The sequence below is a fragment of the Arachis ipaensis genome, chromosome B6 (assembly GCF_059453495.1).
Source record: "Arachis ipaensis isolate K30076 ecotype BB chromosome B6, ASM5945349v1, whole genome shotgun sequence".
Taxonomy (NCBI): Eukaryota; Viridiplantae; Streptophyta; class Magnoliopsida; order Fabales; family Fabaceae; genus Arachis; species Arachis ipaensis.
In genome coordinates this window covers 18,013,825-18,033,651 of record NC_142441.1, presented here as the reverse complement: position 1 = coordinate 18,033,651, position 19,827 = coordinate 18,013,825, and the positions used below count along the sequence as shown (strand labels likewise).

Here is a 19,827-nt window from a genome sequence, read left to right as displayed (position 1 = left end):
AAGGGCCCATTATGGGTCCGGTTGGCCCGGTTTGGCCCGTTCGGTCCAATTTTGGTCCGATTTCTACAAAATTGGTACTGAAATTCTCGTCTCAATCTCCTCAATCATATTAAGCCATAAAAATTATATTTTTAGCTTTCTAGAATAAAATCTCATTTGTGAGTTAATTAGCCGTTAATTAACCAGGTTTTACATCCAAAACTTAAAAGAAAAGAAACATCCAAAACCAGGAAAAAGAATAATCCAAAAGTAAATAAGAAAAAAAAAACACATCCAAAACATAACAACTAACAAGACCTAGCAAAAAAGAGATATCCAAAAGCTTTTTAAAATTTCTTTAGAAGGAACATCAATTCAAATTATCACGAGAAACATGCAAAATCTAATAAAAAAAATCTAGAACTATTTTAAAAATTCAAAAATTTATTTTAAAAAATTCAAAACCTAACAAAAACAATGCATCCAAAATTATTTGAAAAGAAACATTTGAAAAGTAGGAAAAGAAACATCTAAAATAATAAAAATAAATAAAACCTAAGAAAAAAAATCCAAAATGAAGAAGAGGAAGGGCGTCACGATAGCAACAAATGCAAGGAGAATAAGAAGAAGCGGCAATAGGCGTAAGACGAAAAAGAATAAAATCATTGCCGGCGGCGGCCTGCAACTTGCGCGGATAGAGGTAGGGCTGGCAATTCATACCCTATCCGCGGATATCTAATCCGATCCAACCCGTTCGGGTAGGGTAGGGTACGGTCCGGGTATGCCTGCGGGTAGGGTAGGGTACGGGTTTAGGGTGTACTCTACCCTACTCTACCCGCACCTCATATATAACACATATTTTATTAAAAAATGGGTATATAGTGAAGGAAATGAGAGTTGAACCCACAACCTCCCTTATATAATAACTTACAATAAGTGAACAACCACTAAACTAATTAGTTAATTTAGTAATTTTAGGCATTAGTTTTTTTTATGTTATTAATATGTATAAAATTTGAAATGATTGAATTTTATATTTACTTTGTAAAAATTTGATATTTCTGCAGGTAGGGTAGGGTCTAGAACTTTAGGGTGCGGGTAAGGTTAGTGTTGAGATATTCTCAACCCGCGGGTAGAGTAGGGTAGAGTTTTAATAAAATTTTCAACCTGCGGATAGAGTTAGGGTAGAGTCCAAACCCTACCCTACCCTACCCATTGCCAGCCCTAGATAGAGGTGAAAAGACAAGGAAGCAACGCGTGATGAATGTGAAGCGAAGCAGAGGGGACGATGCTGGGATCACGTTTGACGACAATGGATGGCCTTGCATTCCTCGGCGCCGTTGGGTTCCGCAGTGAACAATGCTGCTGTTAGGCGTGAAGCCTATGTGTGGCGGAGGCTCTTGCGTCCGATAAAAAAGGTGTTGTGTTTGGCAGTCACGGCGTTCCACGGTGGACTACGACGATCGGCGGCGTCAGCCTCACAATGGAAGATACTATATTGGAAGGTGAACGACAATCCTTAGAGAGTAGCAAATGTGGAAAGAGATCATGAAAGTGGCAATACGATGCGAGATAAAGATTGAAACAGTTATTTTTTTTATTTTGTACTCTGAATGTGGCTGAAAGTGAAATTAAATTGACATTTTTAGTGATTTTTTTCTTTTTATTTTTTATTTAAAAAATTAAATTAAAAAAAAAGTTGACTTATGACCTAATTGGTTCTTCCTATTTTTTTTTTGTTATATATGTAGGCTAAATCCTTACTTTCTTTTTGTCTTAATTCTCTCTTTTTCTTTATATATATATAGGGCAAATCACTATATTAAGCCAAGGGGAGCAAAAAATTACACAAATCCGCCAAACCAAAAATTATTTCATGAATCAACCAATGCATGTTTATATGTAGTTCGAATCAACTAAATTTGAACTTGATCTACACATAATTCGAATTATATTGCTTCGAATTATACACAAAACTCATACACACACTAATTCGAATCAACCTGATTCGAATTACACATATACAATAATTCGAATCAGGGTGATTCGAATTACACCCTGATTTATTAAAAAAATTAATAATTTATTAAAAAAATAATAATTTAAAATTAAAAAATATATATTTTATTTCATGCATTAAAAAAAGCTAACAAAATATTTAATTACAAGACTTCTTTAAAATATTAATGAGCTATCAATTCGAATTCCATACAATACTCTTTTGTCCATTTTTAATAGCTCATGAATATTTTTTAATAAATTTTTTTAAATTATATGGTGAGATATTACATGATTCGAATTACGCATGGGAAGTTCAATCACTCTTATTCGAATTATATGGTGAGCAATTCGAATTCTATATAATACTCTCCTGCCCATTCTTGATAGCTCATGAATATTTTTTAATAAATTTATTTTAATCATACCACAAAAAATATTTTATTCTATGCAAAATAATTTAAAAATGGTTTAAAAGATGTTAGGAGTACTATAAAAATTTGTAATGACTTAGGACATTAAAGAAATACTCTACATAGTCGATAATAATTTAGAAATTAAAGAAAATATATTTTTATCATGTATTTACCTAAATCACTAGAATATTACAAACTTTTATAGTACTCATAACATTTTTTAAGCCATTTTTTAAATTATTTTGTATAGAATAAAATATATTTTTTAATTATTTTGGATGGAATAAAATATTTTCTTTAATTTCTAAATTATTATTGACTATGTAGAGTATTTTATTTAAAATTTGTGTACATGCATGTATTTACTTAAGTCATTAGAACATTACAAATTTTTATAGTACTCCTAACATTTTTTAATCAATTTTTTAAATTATTTTGCATAGAATAAAATATTTTTTTGTGGTATAGTTAAAATAAATTTATTAAAAAATATTCATGAGCTATCAAGAATGGGCAGAAGAATATTGTATAGAATCGAATTGCTCACCATATAATTCGAATCATGTAATATCTCACCATATAATTTAAAAAAATTTATTAAAAAATATTTATGAGCTATTAAAAATGGACAAAAGAGTATTGTATGAAATTCGAATTGATAACTCATTAATATTTTAAAAAAGTTTCGTAATTAAATATTTTGTTAGCTTTTTTTAATATATGAAATAAAATATATATTTTTTTAATTTTAAATTATTAATTTTTTAATAAATTTTTAATAAATTATTAATTTTTTAATAAATGAGGGTGTAATTCGAATCAACCTGATTCGAATTATTTTATGTGTGTAATTCGAATCAGGTTGATTCGAATTAGTGTGTGTGAGTTTTGTGTCATGATTCGAATTATGTGTAGATCAAGTTCGAATCTAATTGATTCGAACTACATATAAACATGCATTGGTTGATTCATGAACCAAATTTTGGTTTAGCGGATTTGCGTAAAAATTTTTTTCCCTTGGCTTATTTTAGTGTTTTGCCCATATATATATATATATATATATTACCAAAAAAATATATTTAACAACCATAATTTATTTTAGTTTTAGTGTAACAAAAATAGACCTAATTAAATTTACTGATAATTAAATATTAGTCATTTTATATTTTGTTGTTAAAAATTTTTAATGACAATTATAACAATTATTGATATATATCTTTCCAATAATCATAAAAATCCTACAACTTATCAGTATAACGATAATAACGATGACAAATATGTAATTATTGTAGAAAATAAATTAACTAAAAAAATAGTTATAAGACTATTATCACTAAAATTTGTATTTTAATAATTAGTTTTAACATTAATTTAATATCCTTTTCATTTACATTCAATTAATTCATAACAACGTACTTTGTTCATTATTATCATTAATGGTGTACACTTTTGTCATCACGATCGAAGAAAACATGTTGTTATAATATTAATTAAATGTGTTATTAGTGAGTGGAACATCCAAAATATATGAATATGCAACTATAATATATTCAAAATCAGTCATTTATATAAAATATAATAATATATATTAAAATATAAAAATAAATTAAACACGATATATATTTATATATAAATATATGATAGTTGATTTGATATTTAATTTTTATGTACACATAATTATGCTAAATATATATTAAAATTAACTATTATATTTTTATACGATATACATATACAACAATCTTTAAATATTGAAAAATAATTAATTTTTGTGTTTTTTGTTTGTTAAGTCTAAATAGAATACATTTAGATGTAACAAATAAAGGACACAAAAATTAAGCAATTATATAGCACACCTACAATTACAAAAAACACATTTATAAACAAATATGTGCAAACAGGTATAATGCATGTCTATTCCTAGTGCAGGTAATGAACTTATCTGTCGGTTTCGACCCGCTTCCGACATAACTAAGCAACTTTTGTCTGAATTTGGTTTCCAGTATCATAACTTCTGTAAGCAACCTCTGTCTTACAGGTGCGACTCTCTTGAGCCTATGTATGCAAACATAACCTCTGTAAGCAATCTCTGTCTTATAGGTGAGGCTCTCTCTGGCTAATATATGTATTGATAATCTCTGTAAGCAACCTCTGTCTTACAGGTGTGACCATCCCCTAGTTTGGCCGATGTATCTCTGGAAAGCAAATCTTGGTGGACTCACCATCATATCTCTGCTCGTTTCCAGCAGGTAGACAATCATCTCAGCTTGTTCCTTCTTTCTTTTCTTTTCTGTTCTCTGCTCTCTTGTAGTAGAAGTTCTTTAGATATTTTTCTTTAGTCTTTGCTCTCTGCTCTCCTGTGGCAAAGATTCCTTTAACTAATATATTCTTTTCTTTTCTTTTCTTTTCTTTTCTCATCATTCTTTTAACATAAAAAACTATCTTTACATTCTTCCCTCATCTTTTCCTAGATGTTTTATGAAGAGGGGATCATGAGATCCCTAACTTAGATTTGTCTTTCTAAAGCATTTAAAAAAACTTGTTTGTTTACCACTCTTTATTTTATTTTTCATAATACATACAATAATATTTTTATAAAATCATATCTTGATAAATAATAATTTGTAATAATAATTTACTCTAATGTAAATGAGTAATTTTAAACAAATATTTAAAATAATATTTATAATACTCTTAAAACTTATTTTATAAAACCTTATTTTCAAATTTTTATTAATTACTCTCTAAATTACGAATTCTTTAATATTTTGTTTTTGACTTTAATATTTTATAAAATTATATTTAAACCTTAACTTTGTTTCATATTTATATAAATAACTCTAAAATTTTATAAAATGCTCGTTTTACCCCTGAATTTTATTTATTACCCAAAATACCCAAAAAACTTATATAATGATAATATTAAACTCAATCTTTTCATAAAAATACAAGTATATTGCCTCAAAAATAATTCTTCTTAGCTGATTCTTCTCTTCACCAAGAATCGAAACCCTCCTTATTTTTTTTAAAATATACATTTAAATCTTAACCCGTTCTTAAGTTTTACGGTTACCAATTTTTCACAGCTTTTAATTTAATTCCTTGACTATTAAACCTCACCCATTTTTTTCAAAAACTAATAGATTGACAGTCCCAAATCAGCCTCATTATCACAGTTTGGGCAGCACAAACATGACCAAATCACAAGTTTAATCACATATAACAATATATCAACAAAATTCAATATAAAGTCAATCAAACTCCATCAATAATCAATCATAACAACCATTCATTTATCCAACACAAATTTAATTTGTCAGAGTTCACCGAAATCCTAATTTCATATGAAATCAAAATATTCGAGGCTACAGAAAAGTTTTTTGACTGAACTGCCAAAAAAAAAAATATCAGAAATCGTCTGTACCTCCTAGAACTTCAGTTGACCAAACTTAAGGGATAGGAGAGCTACGTCACTGTCAACTTCCACCAATCAAAAGTGGAGGCAACATGTAAAAAAAAAAAAATACAAACACCTTTATCAAATTAGATTTTTTATTATAATTACAAATTTCAAGAAATCAAACGCTGAAAGTTGGAGGTTCCATGGTTTTTTATTTTCTCTCTCACGGCCTTTCGTTTTATTTTTCTTGTGATGTTCAGTGATTAAAAGAAAGAAAGGAATTGAAATGACTTATGATGATGATGATGCGTTTGCTTAAAAGGGGCAGGTGTCCCTAAGTGGCCACGTGTCAAGGGTCTAAGCTATTTAGTCAACGGTTCAAGTTATAAATATTTTAAATAGATAATTATGAAAACTGGATATATTAAAATATAAGTAATAATATATATGAGTTACTAATATAAATGATATTAGTAAATGATAAAAAATATACGGTGAAGTATTAGTAAAGTTAAGTTTATCGAAAAATACCCATATTTATTCATATCGACTGATATTAAGCTCAATAATAATATTATTAACTAAACTTTATTTTTAAATTAAAAATATCAATTACTCTAATTAAAATATACATATATTTTTTATTACTTATAAATGACTAGAATTATAGTTTTAATTATGTAAAATATTTTATCATAATAAAAATATATATAAGAATATAAATTTGATTGAATTTAAATAGTTATAAAATTAATTCAATTACTTATAATAAAATAATTTTTTAAAATAAGAAACTCCAATTTATAAGCTAAATTATAACTTATTTATATTTTTAAAAATGTGGGTCGTTACAAATTCAATGTTTAATTTAGTGTTTAATTTCTAACCTTGCATCACGTGCTTCAAAGATCACAATATTTGTGTACAACCATATGGTTTTCTTATCTTGACTTAGAAAAAGACCTAATTGAAAAAAAAATTGTACGTCCTGGTGCAAACTGTTTTGCAACTGTATTTATCACATTGAAGAGCATCTTTGATCGTGAAGCGGATTCGCAAGCATTGATTGTAGATTCATTTTTTACTAGTCACAAATTAGGAACGAGTGCTAATGGTAGAGTTGTGAGTGCTATTATTTTAGATAGCAAATTTTGGGATGATTGCTTTACTGCATGTAAACTTGTGGGCTCTTTGATTAAATTGCTGAGGCTTGTTGATGCTGATGATAAACCATCTTTGGGATATGTTTATGAAGGAATGTTAAGGATAAAAGATGCAATTAAAAAGATGTTTAAGCAAAACAAAACTGCATATCAACCGTACACAGATATTATTAACTCAAGATGGGACAAGCATTTGAAGAAAGATTTTCATGCAGCAGCTTACTTCCTGAATCCTGCATTCTTTTTTAATGAAAATTATAAGAAAGCACCTGCTGTTATGCGAGGTTTACTTGATCTTGTTACCTTGTATTGCAAATGTAATAATTTGGATTCAGTTGAGACAATGAAAGAAATACATTTATATAGAGATCGGAAGGAAAGCTTTGATAGACCCGAAGCTATTCGAGTTGCATCTAAACTTAAGCTTGGTAAGAATATTTGAATATTTGTTTATATAGTAACTTGTTTTATGCTTTTATGTTCTTAATTAAAAACTTCTAATATGTTATGGTTTTATAATTGGTAGATGAATGGTGGAGGTTATTCGGTAGTTCTACTCCATGTTTACAAAGGATAGTTGTTCGCATTCTTAGACAAATATCTGCTTCTTTTGGGTGTGAGAGAAATTGGAGTTTCTTTTACCATGTTCATACAAAAAGAAGGAATAGATTGGAGCATGATAGAGGGAATGATATTGTTTATGTTACTTATAATTTGCGTCTTAAATCCAGGTAATATATGTTTCATGCAATATCATATTATTTCGTATGTAATCTTTATCATAACAAATTTGTAAATTATTAATTCTTCATATATTGTATTTAACTTTTTAGGAAGGAAAAAGAAAAAAGAAAGCAAAAGATACAATATGATCCAATTGATTATGAAAGCATCAATTCAGTTGACTTTTGGGTGACGGAAGAGGTTGTAGAGAAAGCGCCTAATCTTCCTAGTAATGTGGATGACTTATTGCGTGAGTATTATAGTTTATTTTCTAATGATTTATTAGAATGCTGTTTATTTATAATATAATGATAACATGTGTATTTTATTGGGTGATATTGATGCTGATTTATATCAAAGTGGCGGTGGTAGTAGTGGTCTTTATGCTGTATCTCTTGATTCTTTTGCTCAAGAGGGTAGAAATGAAGGTGAAGATGATCCCACCGAAGAAAATTTGCAACAAATTCTTGCGAATTTTTGCGAATTTTGATGATTGATAAATCTTCATGTTGGCATTTAATATTTAGATATGTTTTTTTATTATTTAAGTTTTGAGTTTGTATTTTGATAACATCATATGTATTTGGTTGATGATATTTTATGTAGTATTTTAAATTTCAAAGATATTTTAAGATTTATATTAGACTATAATTATATTTTAGGATGTTTATTTCACTACAAGAAATAATGTAATTATCGACGCCAAACATCGACGGCCAAACTTTCCGTCGATATTTTTCGACGGCTTGTCGTCGATAAAATAAAAAAAGAAATTATTAAAAATAAAATATTAAAATCGATGATAATGCTGCCTATTATTTTAGCAACTTTCAGCACCTTTCTCTTATCGTCACATTGCCGACGAGATAATGGGTGATAATTGTGTTTTTCTTTAAAATCGACGGATCAGTTGTCTATTTTAATAATTATAATATCGACAACTTTTCCCGTTGATAAATTTAAACGATTGAGATCTTCTTTTAAAATAAAATGGACGGTGTAAATTTATTATATAAAATAGACAGTTAATATGTTGATTTTTGTTTTAACTAAAATCGACTAACTTACCGTCGATTTTTATCAACAAAAAATTATGCCCGCCTTTATTACCTGCGTCCTTTGTTTCGATCAATTTCCCAAACATTAACCCCAAACTTCCAGAGAATCAAAGTTCAGAGTGAAGCTGCTACTTCTTCTTCTTCTCCAACACTTGAGAGTAGAGACCAGAGAAGGAGTCACCGTCACGGAGAGAGGCAGAGAGCAGATCAGTAGAGCTTCTTTTTCTTCTTCTTCTCCTCCTCCTCCGCCGAGTCCATCGCCGCGCCATCCTGTTCATGTAAGTTTCTCTCAGTCTCTCTGATTATTATACTTATTTTTGCAGTTGTTGTATCTACTATTTTCATAATGAAATTCTGAATTTGCGTTTGTTAATAACAATCGCATCAATATTACTGAAACCTAGTTAGCATAATCAATTCATCACATTTCATTAATCACTTCATCTCTCTGTGTCGTTGTTGTTGCTACCTTCAATTGACCGTGCTCAATCAAAATCAGTTAGTCTCTCTCTTTCGTTCTTCAATTGATTTTTTTCATCAATAAAAAATTTGCTCAGCATTTGTATATGATTCACTACTTTTCTCAATGATATAGGTCTTCAATTCAAAGATTGATGAAGGAAGAAAGACATTGCGAGTGTTATCACAGCTTTTGTTCATTTTTTGTGTTATCCTGCAATTTTGTATTCTTTCTTCATGACTGATATGGATTTATAGGATTCTTCTCTATTTTCGGTGTTAGTTCTCTAATTTTTTATTAAGTTAGATTTAATGTGCGGATCAACTATATGTAACTTCGTTTTATGCTGAAGAAATCTGTAAAGAACTTTAGTGTCTTGCAACGCTTTTTACTAGGGACATTAGAGACACTTTAAGCTTCTGCATAAAGGACATGTGAGTTATATAAAAAGTTTACGGATCATTTCAGATGCCATTGTGTTGTGAATTTTGTGTCACTATTTATAGGTTGGCAAGTACAAGTGGCAAACTTACAAAGAAGTATACGAGGTGATACAGAAAGTTGGAAGCTCTATCTGCAGTTGGGGTTACGGGCAAGCAAGTCACCTATGCCTATTTACCACAAAAGGAAACATTTTTTTCCACTTGTTTTGATCAATGCTCTTGTATGGTACTTCTTTGATGTTGCTGCTATCTTTTCATGAAGAGCTTAGAAATGATCATTTAGTTATTTTATTTTTCTTAGGAAAGAATCATCTCTTGCAGTATGAGATTAATCAATATGATGCCAATTTCAGGGAGTGAAATGTGGTATCTATGGTGCCAATTGCCCTGGGTGGATAATAAGCATGGAGGTTCATTTTCATTTCTTCGCTTTCACATTTTGTTTTGTCATCCTCTCAATGTTTCTTGTTGACTAAGTGCAACATAACTACAGGCCTGTAATGCTCATGGACTTTATTGTGTTCCTTTGTATGATACATTAGGTGAGCCCTTAACTTCTTTAACATGACTAATCATTTAAAAGATTCTTTTAAGTTTGAATTCATTGTCCCAAGTTTAAAGAACATAGAATCTCGTTAATAATAGATATACTATATCAGAAGCCTTAGTGTTTATAACTTTTGTTCCTAGGTTCTTTTCATATCAAGAATATCTTCTGTATTAGTATTTTAATCTTTATTTTTCAAAGTTTGACTTTTATTAGCATTCATATGTATGTGTATGCTCAGGTGCTGGAGCAATAGAGTTTATTATATGCCATGCAGAGATCTCAATTGCTTTTGTAGAAGAAAAGAAGATACCCGATGTTCTTCTACTAAAATTATTTGTTACATCAGTGTCTTCTTACAAAGCATGATTTTTTATTAAATGTGATCAATATTTTTCATCTATTTATTTCTGAAACTTCTCAGCTATTGAAGACATTTTCAAATGCATTGAAGTTTCTCAAGAGCAAGGTTGCGAGAACCGGACCGGTCAATGAACCGGTGAGACGACTGGTTCACTGGTTCAGTGGTTCGACCGGGGTTCAACCGGGGTTCAACCGGTTTAATTAAATATTAAATAAAATTATTAAAAATTTAATATATAATTTTATATATTTAAATTCATTAAAATTCATGAATTTTTAAGTAAAAAAATTTTAATAGAATTTAAGATATAAAAAAAATTGAAGATGAAAAGTTCATTGATAATATTCAGATTGAGTTAAATTTATTGACAACTTTAAAACAACTAACTGAGGCAGAATTTCCACTCAAGCTGCAAAAAATTAAAGATCTTGCAGGCAACATTGTCAAGCCAAGGCTAATTATTCAACATCAATTCTCTTATACAATTCAATTATCCCTTTTTGGGCTGGCAATATACAATTCAATTGAATAACACATTGATGAAATTTCTTATTGTGCAATATTGAAATAATTTCAGAGGTTTTCCTTGACTTTGTCCGTGTCAACAAAAAATTCGAAATGCCTCGACTTTTTTAGAATAGGTCCGAGTCAAATAGCAATGATTCGAAGCACTTTACACTATTTCGGAAATCCAAGGACTCAATCGTATGGATATGTAAAATACAGGATTTCCAATCCTAGCAAGAAAAGGGGGGAAACGGAACAAGCCTCTTATAACTAACCAAACCCTAACTAAATTCAACAAATTCAATGCTTTTCAACAACAAAAACTCAGAATACAGAGTTACAGACAACTCAACCTCCAAATCCAGAAACAGAAAAACTAAGTGAAACAATTCAAATTAAATTCAGACTCACATTAAGGAACAACCCAACTCAGAACACAATCCCAATTCAGAATCTAGTACAAAAAATCAACTCAGAAGCCAGAATCTTAGAAATCAAAACTAAAGAAGCAGCGGCTTACTGGAGACACGGCGAGGGAGGAATGACGGTGGTGACAGTGAGCTCAGAAGAGGATCATCAGTTTCTTTTTTTTATTTTAATTAAAGTTTCAAAACCAGATCAATTTCAGTACTGCACCATTCAAACAAAACAAATCAAATTCAAAACAACACAATTTACACAAAAATGTATACATATATACACAAAATTGAATCAGAGAAAACAGATCTAGAGAGAAAAACAGAGAAACCGAATGAAGCCATTATGGACGAGGAAGTTGAAGGTGTGGTTGTCGCAGTTGTAGGTGAACTTGTTGTTGGAGGAAAAAATATTCATCATGATCATGATACTGTTTGTATATGCATGAATATATTGATGACACAGAAGATTATGTCAACATACAGGTATATATGAGCTTCATTTGGTCATGTATATGAAAGATAAATTTTGCTGCCTAGATAATTGACATTGTTCATAATATATGTAATTTGTTCATGCAGCTTGACAGTCACAGAAATCAACTGATTCAGGTAAAATAAAAATTTAAAACTATTTCCATTCAGAAGCAACAAAAATATTCATGAAGCAGCAAACCGAAGCAGCAAACAGAACAGGCAGCATAGAAAATCAAAAACAAAAATCAAGATCAGAACATATTCATGAAGCAGCAAAAACAGATTGAAGATTCATGAAGCAGCAAAAACAGAGAATCAAAAACAGATTCATGCAGCAGCAAACAGAAGCAACAAAACTGGATTGAAAAACTGGTTCGAGACTCAACACGACTTGAAAAACAGATTGAACCTGAAGCATATTTAACTGGATTCATATGTTATTTTGTTTTTTAACTCAGATGCCCTGTTATTTTTTTTTTCAAACAGAACAGGCGAGCTCACAATTAGTGGGAAGCATGTTCAAAATCAAGAAGACAAGAAAATCAGTCTTACCGGCGAATGAGAGGCGGGTTCAACGCGGTGGTGGTCGCGGCTGTTGTGCAGTGGTTTGGGTGGCGAATGAGGAGCGCTGCTGGGTGGCGAATGAGGAGCGCTGCTGGGTGGCGACTGGCGAATGAGGAGCGCTCTAGAATCTGGAGCTTGGTGGGCGACTGGGCGGTGGCAATGGTGGCCTTGGTGAATGGTGGGTGAGGGGGGAAGAAAGGGGAGGCTGGGAGCTTGGGTGATTGGTGGCTGATTAGTGATTAGGGTTAGGTTAACGCGTACGCCAGTTTCTTTCTTTTTTTTTTTTTAAAAGCCAAAACGACGTCGTTTGGCTTCTGAATTTTCAAACCACTAAACCGCCAAAAAAGCGGACGGTTCTTCTGGTTTGTCGGTTAATTGCCGATTTGACCGATTTTTCACCGGTTCTTTGCCATTCGGTTTTTTAAGTTACCCGAACCAGCTAGGTAATCGGTTCCCGGTTTTTCCGGTTGAATCGGCCGGTCCGGTCCGGTTTTCAGAACCATGCTCAAGAGTAAGTTTTCACTGATTCTCTACACAGGTTTCCTAAAATGTCTCTGTATTATAAAGAAGCAATCACATTTATTTCTTTTTTGTAGTACTTGTGGCTGGTTTTGAGGTATGCAATTCTCAATTTGAAAGTTATTCAAGCAGCAATCTCTTTGGCCAAATAAGAAGGTCTTCTTGTTTCTTCGGATTTGACCAGTTTTGAGGTACTAACCACCACAATTTGTTTTTCTTCTTCTTTTATTATTCTCTTCCATGAAAAAATTAATAGAGCTAACTGTTTTCTAATACTTCTTTTCTTTGACAAGATGGTGAGAAAATTTAAGCCACCACTTATGAAGTTATTGGAGTCTGACAATATAGACCTCTGTTTTGCCAATAAGGACGTAGCCATTTCTATGGAGGTTTTGGAGAGGATGCTTCAATTTTATGAAGTAAAGCTATGTCTAAGAAAGAAGACCAGAATGATGTTCTCTGAAGGCCGTTGTAAGCTTCTTTTTCTGAAATCTATTTTATGTAATCTTATGCTATTTCTATTATGGTTCATTACTTTTATTGTGAAAATATCATTTAAATTTAGCTGTGACTTATTAACCACGTTTTTAGAACATAGAGCCTCTCTCTAGAGCTTTGTTTTACTACCCTCTTAACCACATTTGACAAATTTATTCTGCATATGAATGACCAAATTGAGGATATATAATTTCTCCAAATTTGTATAAAATTTTAGTTCTGCTAGCTTTGACAGGGAACAATCATACACCCCTTAGATATTGAAGAACAAAATAGTATATAAATTAGAAAGGTGAAAACCATGTATTGGAAGACAAATTTTTCTATTAAACCAAATTAAGGCCTTGTTTGGAAAAATAAAATATTGGACGCTTAACTAGTAAATACAGTAGGTTAGGGCCTAACTAGTAGTTAGAGTTTAGTTACAGAACTAACAAGCAAATAATAGATGAAACTAACTGATAACAAAGCAATAATTGTAATTATCTTAACTAATTTTAACTCAGAAAAGATATATACTTAATTTCCTAGAGTATCTCTCACCGTTTCCTCTGGCACATCATTATGATCTAAACTGAAAAATCATTAAGATAAAGTTCAAGTTTTCTTGGTAGTTTTACATTTGTGGCACTCAATCATAATGTCAACTAGTTTAAAGTTGTGATGAACATTTGTAGTTGTAGTGCAATAAAACATTTGTAGTAAGATTCGTAATGATCTCTTTTAACATTGATGCTAACTAGTTCTTGTACTTGTGATAAAAAATAATAATAACACATGGTTTTCTAATGAATTGAGTGATTAATAGTGTGTGATTTTTTACTTCTATTGAATCAACAACTATAGTATTTGTCTGTAGAAATACCTTCTTGTTAGATTCTAATTTATTCATGCCTTCACGGTTCATAGGCAAGATACTTAACCAGTATTTTACAGTATAATATAAAATTTGTTTTTCACCCTAATTCGTTTTTCTCATATTTATTATTACTATTAAGCTTTTATATATGGATTATTTAGTTAATCTCTAATATATGGATTCAGGTGAAATTTGTGGCTGGTACTAACTGGAGGCCAGACCTTGTAACAAGAAGAAACACAATTTTCACGGATCTCCCAAACATAATACATCATTATTTAGATGAGTATGAGTAGGATTATTTACTTTACTTTGAATATTTTGTATTATTAGTAGATTGCAGTTTAAATAACGAATATAAGTCTAAGTTTAGTTATTTATCTTGTCTTGAGTCTTTATGTTAGAGGATTATTTATTATTTTAATAAGTTTGTAAACTCATTATCTAATATTTAGAAGTTTATTTATCTAATATTTTGTATAAATTTTATTTCTATATTTAAAAATTTATTTGTATTAATTGTCTACTATTTTTCAAATAGAAAAAAAAAATATAGCTATTAAAATCGACGACAATGTTGTCGTTTTTAAATATAAAATAGACAAAAAAGAACAAAATATAGACAAAAAAGCCGTCGGTATCTAAATAATTAAATCGACGGCAATCTTATCGATTTTAATGAATCAAATATCGACAAAAATGTTGTCGATTTTATATAATATTATCGACGGCATTGTTATCCATTTTATTAAGCATTTGTCAATATCTAAATAATTAAATCGACGGTCCTTTGTCGATTTTATTGAATTAAATATCGACAAAAATATTGTCGATTATATATATTAATATCGAAGGCAAAGTTGTCGATTTTATTAAGCAAGCAAAATTCTCAAAATCATATTATAGACAGAAATACTGTTGATTTTATTAGATTATTATCGACATCTTGGTAAGCCGTCGATTTTAATAGAATTTTGAAAAATCGACAAATTTAAAAGTGACCACTTCTGCCGTCGATTTTTAATATTATCGACAGCTTGGCCGTCGATTTGGCCGTCAATTTTAACGATGTTTTTTGTAGTGTTTATAATTTATTTCTAAAACGGTTTTTTAGTTGAACCATCGGTTAAACTGATTGGACTGATAAACTAGTGACTAGAGCGATTTGATGACCGAGCAAATCCTTGGTCTCTCGCTCAGCTTCATTCTTCTTTTATTCTTTTATTTTCATTCTGTAGAACGTGAAAGAATTGAAGCCAACAAAGCATTGGATTCCAAGGTTAAAAATTTTATTGTCAATTTCTGAATACTCCTTTGAGTTATCTGAAAGATTTTGGTCATTTCTCATTTACTGTTGTGATTGATGATTTAGGAATTTTGAAGTTTGATTATCACTATAAGAAAATGTTTGATTATAGCATGAGTTTTAATTTTTTTATGTTTGATTATAGCATTACCGAGTATGATCAATGAAGAGATTTTACAATTCATGATTTGTTTGGAAGATATTGAACTTGTCACAGCATCAAGAAGGAATTGGTTTCCACTGCTGAAACCGTTTAATAATTTTTTCCACCCCTTATCATTGATTGTTGATGAGTTTGGAAAACTTTAAGCTAATATTTATGATGACTAAACATTATTAATTTATTTAATTATAAAAAATATTAATTCATATATGTTGATTAATTAATTTTTGCTATGCAGGTATGTTTGGGTCGAAAATAAAAGAAAAAATAGTGCAAGCCCAATTCTATTGAAAACACATTCAGCATTGATACAAAAATTTAAATTGATTCTATGGCTGAATATTTGTTGTGGTATTTGGGTCAGAATTTGTGATACAGGCCCAAATTAAATACTTGTTACTAGACCATTGAAGTTGGTCCGAAATCAAAAGGAAAATGGGCCAGATTGAATTGTGTTACTACAAGCCCAAATTATAATCCTTGCTAAGTGATTCTATGCTTGGTCCGAATCTAATTGAGAAAGAAAGCAAGTTGTTTTGCTTCCAACGGATCCCACCTTTCACTAAGTAATGGATCTCAAATTCAATTAATTTGAATTTAAGTTACATTGGGAACCATGAGAGAGAAAGTGTGATTGACATGATTGATTGCATCAAGCTACACGCTACTCAGCAAAGGGAGTGGGAAATTAATTCACTTTTATTCTCTTTCTTCATTTCATTAATTGTTCATAATTTCTCTTTCCTCTCTCTCATTTCTTTCTTTTCTATTCGGTCATTACACAGCAAACCATGGAAGCTAGAGCTAGCCATCGAAGAGAAGAAGATGCACGCCACAAGACCATCACAATGATGGCAAGAAAAAGAAAACTAAAAGTATGCTGTGGCTAAAATTCTTATTCACTTGTGGTAAGATTTTGTGAAGAGATCTTGACTTTTCCATACCAAATATGGATGATGAAGATCTCGGTCAGAGAAGAAGATCCTTGGAGGGATGGCTTGTCTCTGATTCTGCTCAACCACCACAGGAGGTAGCTACAGTGGCTACGTGATGGAGGAAGCAGAGATTAGAGCAGATGAAGCTATCATCATCATGAAGCATCAAGGGCCAGGAGTTTATCTTGGAGAGCAAGGCAAGGATGAGGGGCTCGGATTGATGAAGATTGGTGACCAAGGAAGAACTAGAGGTAATTACATGTTGGGTTTTGCATGAGTTATCTCTTCTCTCTCTCTGGCCGAACCGGTTCTGGTTGAAGAAGAAGAATATTAGCTTGGTTTGTTTAGTTTCAACCGTAGAGGCTTCCCCTATATATAAGGGTGAACAGCCAGGGCTTGAAGTAAGGAGTGAGAGTGCAAAGCATAGGGTTCTCATAGCTACCTAAGCTAACAGAAGTTCTGCTCCTTCAATATTTTCTGTTTTGTAATTTTTTTTGTTTAATTTTGTCTGTCTTGAGTCTCATGGAAAAAGGCAAACAGTGAGGTTTGTAAGAAAAAGCCATATAGCAGAAAAAGGCAGAGTATACAAAATTAAAAGAAAAAGCCATAGATGTCCTTAGAGGTCCTTTGTACATCTGTGTTGTGTTTCATGATTCTGTGGGAATTCCCTTGCAAGTTGGGTTAGCACTTAGCAGTTGAAAGCTTGGCAGTGACCAAGTCAAGTTCAGAATTGGGGTTTAGATTCTGGACTTGTCCCGGATAGGAAGGGTAGTTCCTAGGGAGAATTGGTATTTGTAATCAAGGATGATTATAGTGAAATTCCATCATTGTGGTGATAGAGACTGGATGTAGGCTACACTGCACTTAACAGCTGAACCAGGATATATCTTGGTATAATCTCTCCTTCTTTTACTCCATTTCTGTTTCTGCTGCCCAAGAGATAAAACTGAAAAATATCTCGTGCCAGTTGACGAGACAAAAAGAAAAGTCTCGTGGCTGGGTACGAGACAAAAGAAAAAGTCTCGTGGCTGAGTACGAAACAAAAATGCAAAAAAGTCTCCAAAAGTTGTTTCAAAGACCAGCAAGTGTTATTAAACAAAAAAGATGCTAAGATTCAACCTCTTTCTCTTAGCCACTAAAAACCATCAATTGTTGTTGCTCGTGTCTATTCCAAAAGTTGTATCTAAAATCATGCTTCTTAAACTCTTAGCTTGTTCAAATTTTTTTCAATATATATGCCTTATGTTATTTTGCATAATGGAATTGTATGTTTAATATTTGTTTAATTTGATTATTGCTAGGTAACCTTGATTTATGGTCATTAGGAAGATCTAACAAATAAAAGAAATTTATCATAAAATTGTAATCATCTAGTGATATATATTGATGCCTACTTAGTTTTATAACCAGCAAAAACATAACCAGGCTACTATTGACAGCAGATATCCTTTGATTATTTTACTGGTTGGTTTATATTTGATAAAAATACTGATATGGCTTATTCAAACAATAAGTGTTGGATAGCTATGATAACATTTAGGTTTTAAGAAACATCTATCATTTCTTACAAAATCCAATTATATTCAAATATTTTCAAAGTAATAAGTAAACTCAAAAAATCCAAATTAAAAGTTTAACCTCATGATATAATCATATGATAATCAAACGCGCCTCAAAATCATATTATAAAATTCAGTTATAAACAAACACGCTTAAAGTAATAATTAAACTAAAAAGTTTAAATCAAAATTAAATCTCATGATATAATCATATGATAATAATCAAATACATTTCAATTTAAATTACAAAACCTAGTTATAATCAAACACACTCAAAGTAATAATCAAACTCAAGAAATCTAAATCAAAATTCAATATCATATAATCATATTATAATCAAACACATTCCACAATCATATTAAAAAATTCAGTTATAATCAAATATCCACAAGACAATAATTAAATCCAAAAATTCAAATACAAGTTAAAAAAAATTTGCAAAGCTTTTTCAATTTGAAAAAATTCAGATTTTGTGGCTCAATTTCTCCACTTAAAAAAACAAAAGCCTAAAATTACAAACCTTGAACGAGTTCACCTAAGTTTAATACATATATATATATATATATATATATATATATATATATATATATAATAATGTATATTTACTCAATTTTAACCTTTTAAAATTAATAATATCAATCTTAAAGCATATAATATATTTAAATAGTAACACACATTATAATAAATACTTTAAAATACACATTTAAATCCTCTACAATTATTCTTATACAAATACAACATAGAATACATAAAATTACAAATTCTAAATCTGTAATACTAAATCTTTAATTGAACATTGAATAATATCAAATAAACAAATTAAAAATCCAAAAAATAATTAAATTATAAATTATACTAACACTGTAATTTACCAAAGCTGCAATACTAAAAGTAAAAAAAATTATAAATCTTTAATTCTACATAACTAAAATAATAAACATTTAACAATTCAACATTCATTACAACTTCAACGATCTATTTACGACATACAATTAATTCTAATCAAAATAATTAATTACTAACAGCCATGAATAGATAAACTATTTGGCCATCTAACATAAACGATAAGTAATAAGCTAAAATTAGAAGCAATAAAATTTAAAAAGAAAAAAAAAACTTAAATCAAGAAGCAAAGGCTCAAAGAAAGGGAAAAGGCATACAAAAAATAGATGATGCAGAAGCAAATAAGGGGCAAAGTCCCAGCAACAACGAATCGATGACAAGGGTGCAGCAGGCAGTGGTGGTGAGGGTGAAGTAGTAGCACAAAACGACGGCAACAAAGAGTCATGGACTTTACGACGGCGCGAACCAGAGCAGATAGATAGGACTGTAGGAGAAGTAGTCAAACTCGTGAACGGTGATAGCACGATGGAGTTGCAGATAGTGGAGATGTGAAGAAATACAGAGTAGAGGGCAACAAAGGTAAAATTCACAAAGACAATAGCGCAAATCAGAGTAGAGGTAGCAGACACTGGC

General features: G+C 30.5%; 2 protein-coding genes across 2 annotated transcripts; both read left to right on the top strand.

Moving 5' to 3' along the window:
* The first annotated feature begins 1,295 nt into the window (after positions 1-1,295).
* Positions 1,296-8,166, top strand: LOC107646416 (uncharacterized). The gene is made up of 5 exons (XM_016350600.1): positions 1,296-1,484; positions 6,820-7,381; positions 7,480-7,684; positions 7,787-7,930; positions 8,037-8,166. The coding sequence occupies exons 1-5, from the start codon at positions 1,296-1,298 to the stop codon at positions 8,164-8,166; spliced, it is 1,230 nt and encodes a 409-aa protein (XP_016206086.1).
* Positions 8,167-9,801: 1,635 nt separating this feature from the next.
* On the top strand, positions 9,802-10,553 carry LOC107647986 (long chain acyl-CoA synthetase 5-like). The gene is made up of 4 exons (XM_021104144.2): positions 9,802-9,858; positions 9,991-10,047; positions 10,131-10,179; positions 10,426-10,553. The coding sequence occupies exons 1-4, from the start codon at positions 9,802-9,804 to the stop codon at positions 10,551-10,553; spliced, it is 291 nt and encodes a 96-aa protein (XP_020959803.1).
* The last annotated feature ends 9,274 nt before the right edge of the window (positions 10,554-19,827 follow it).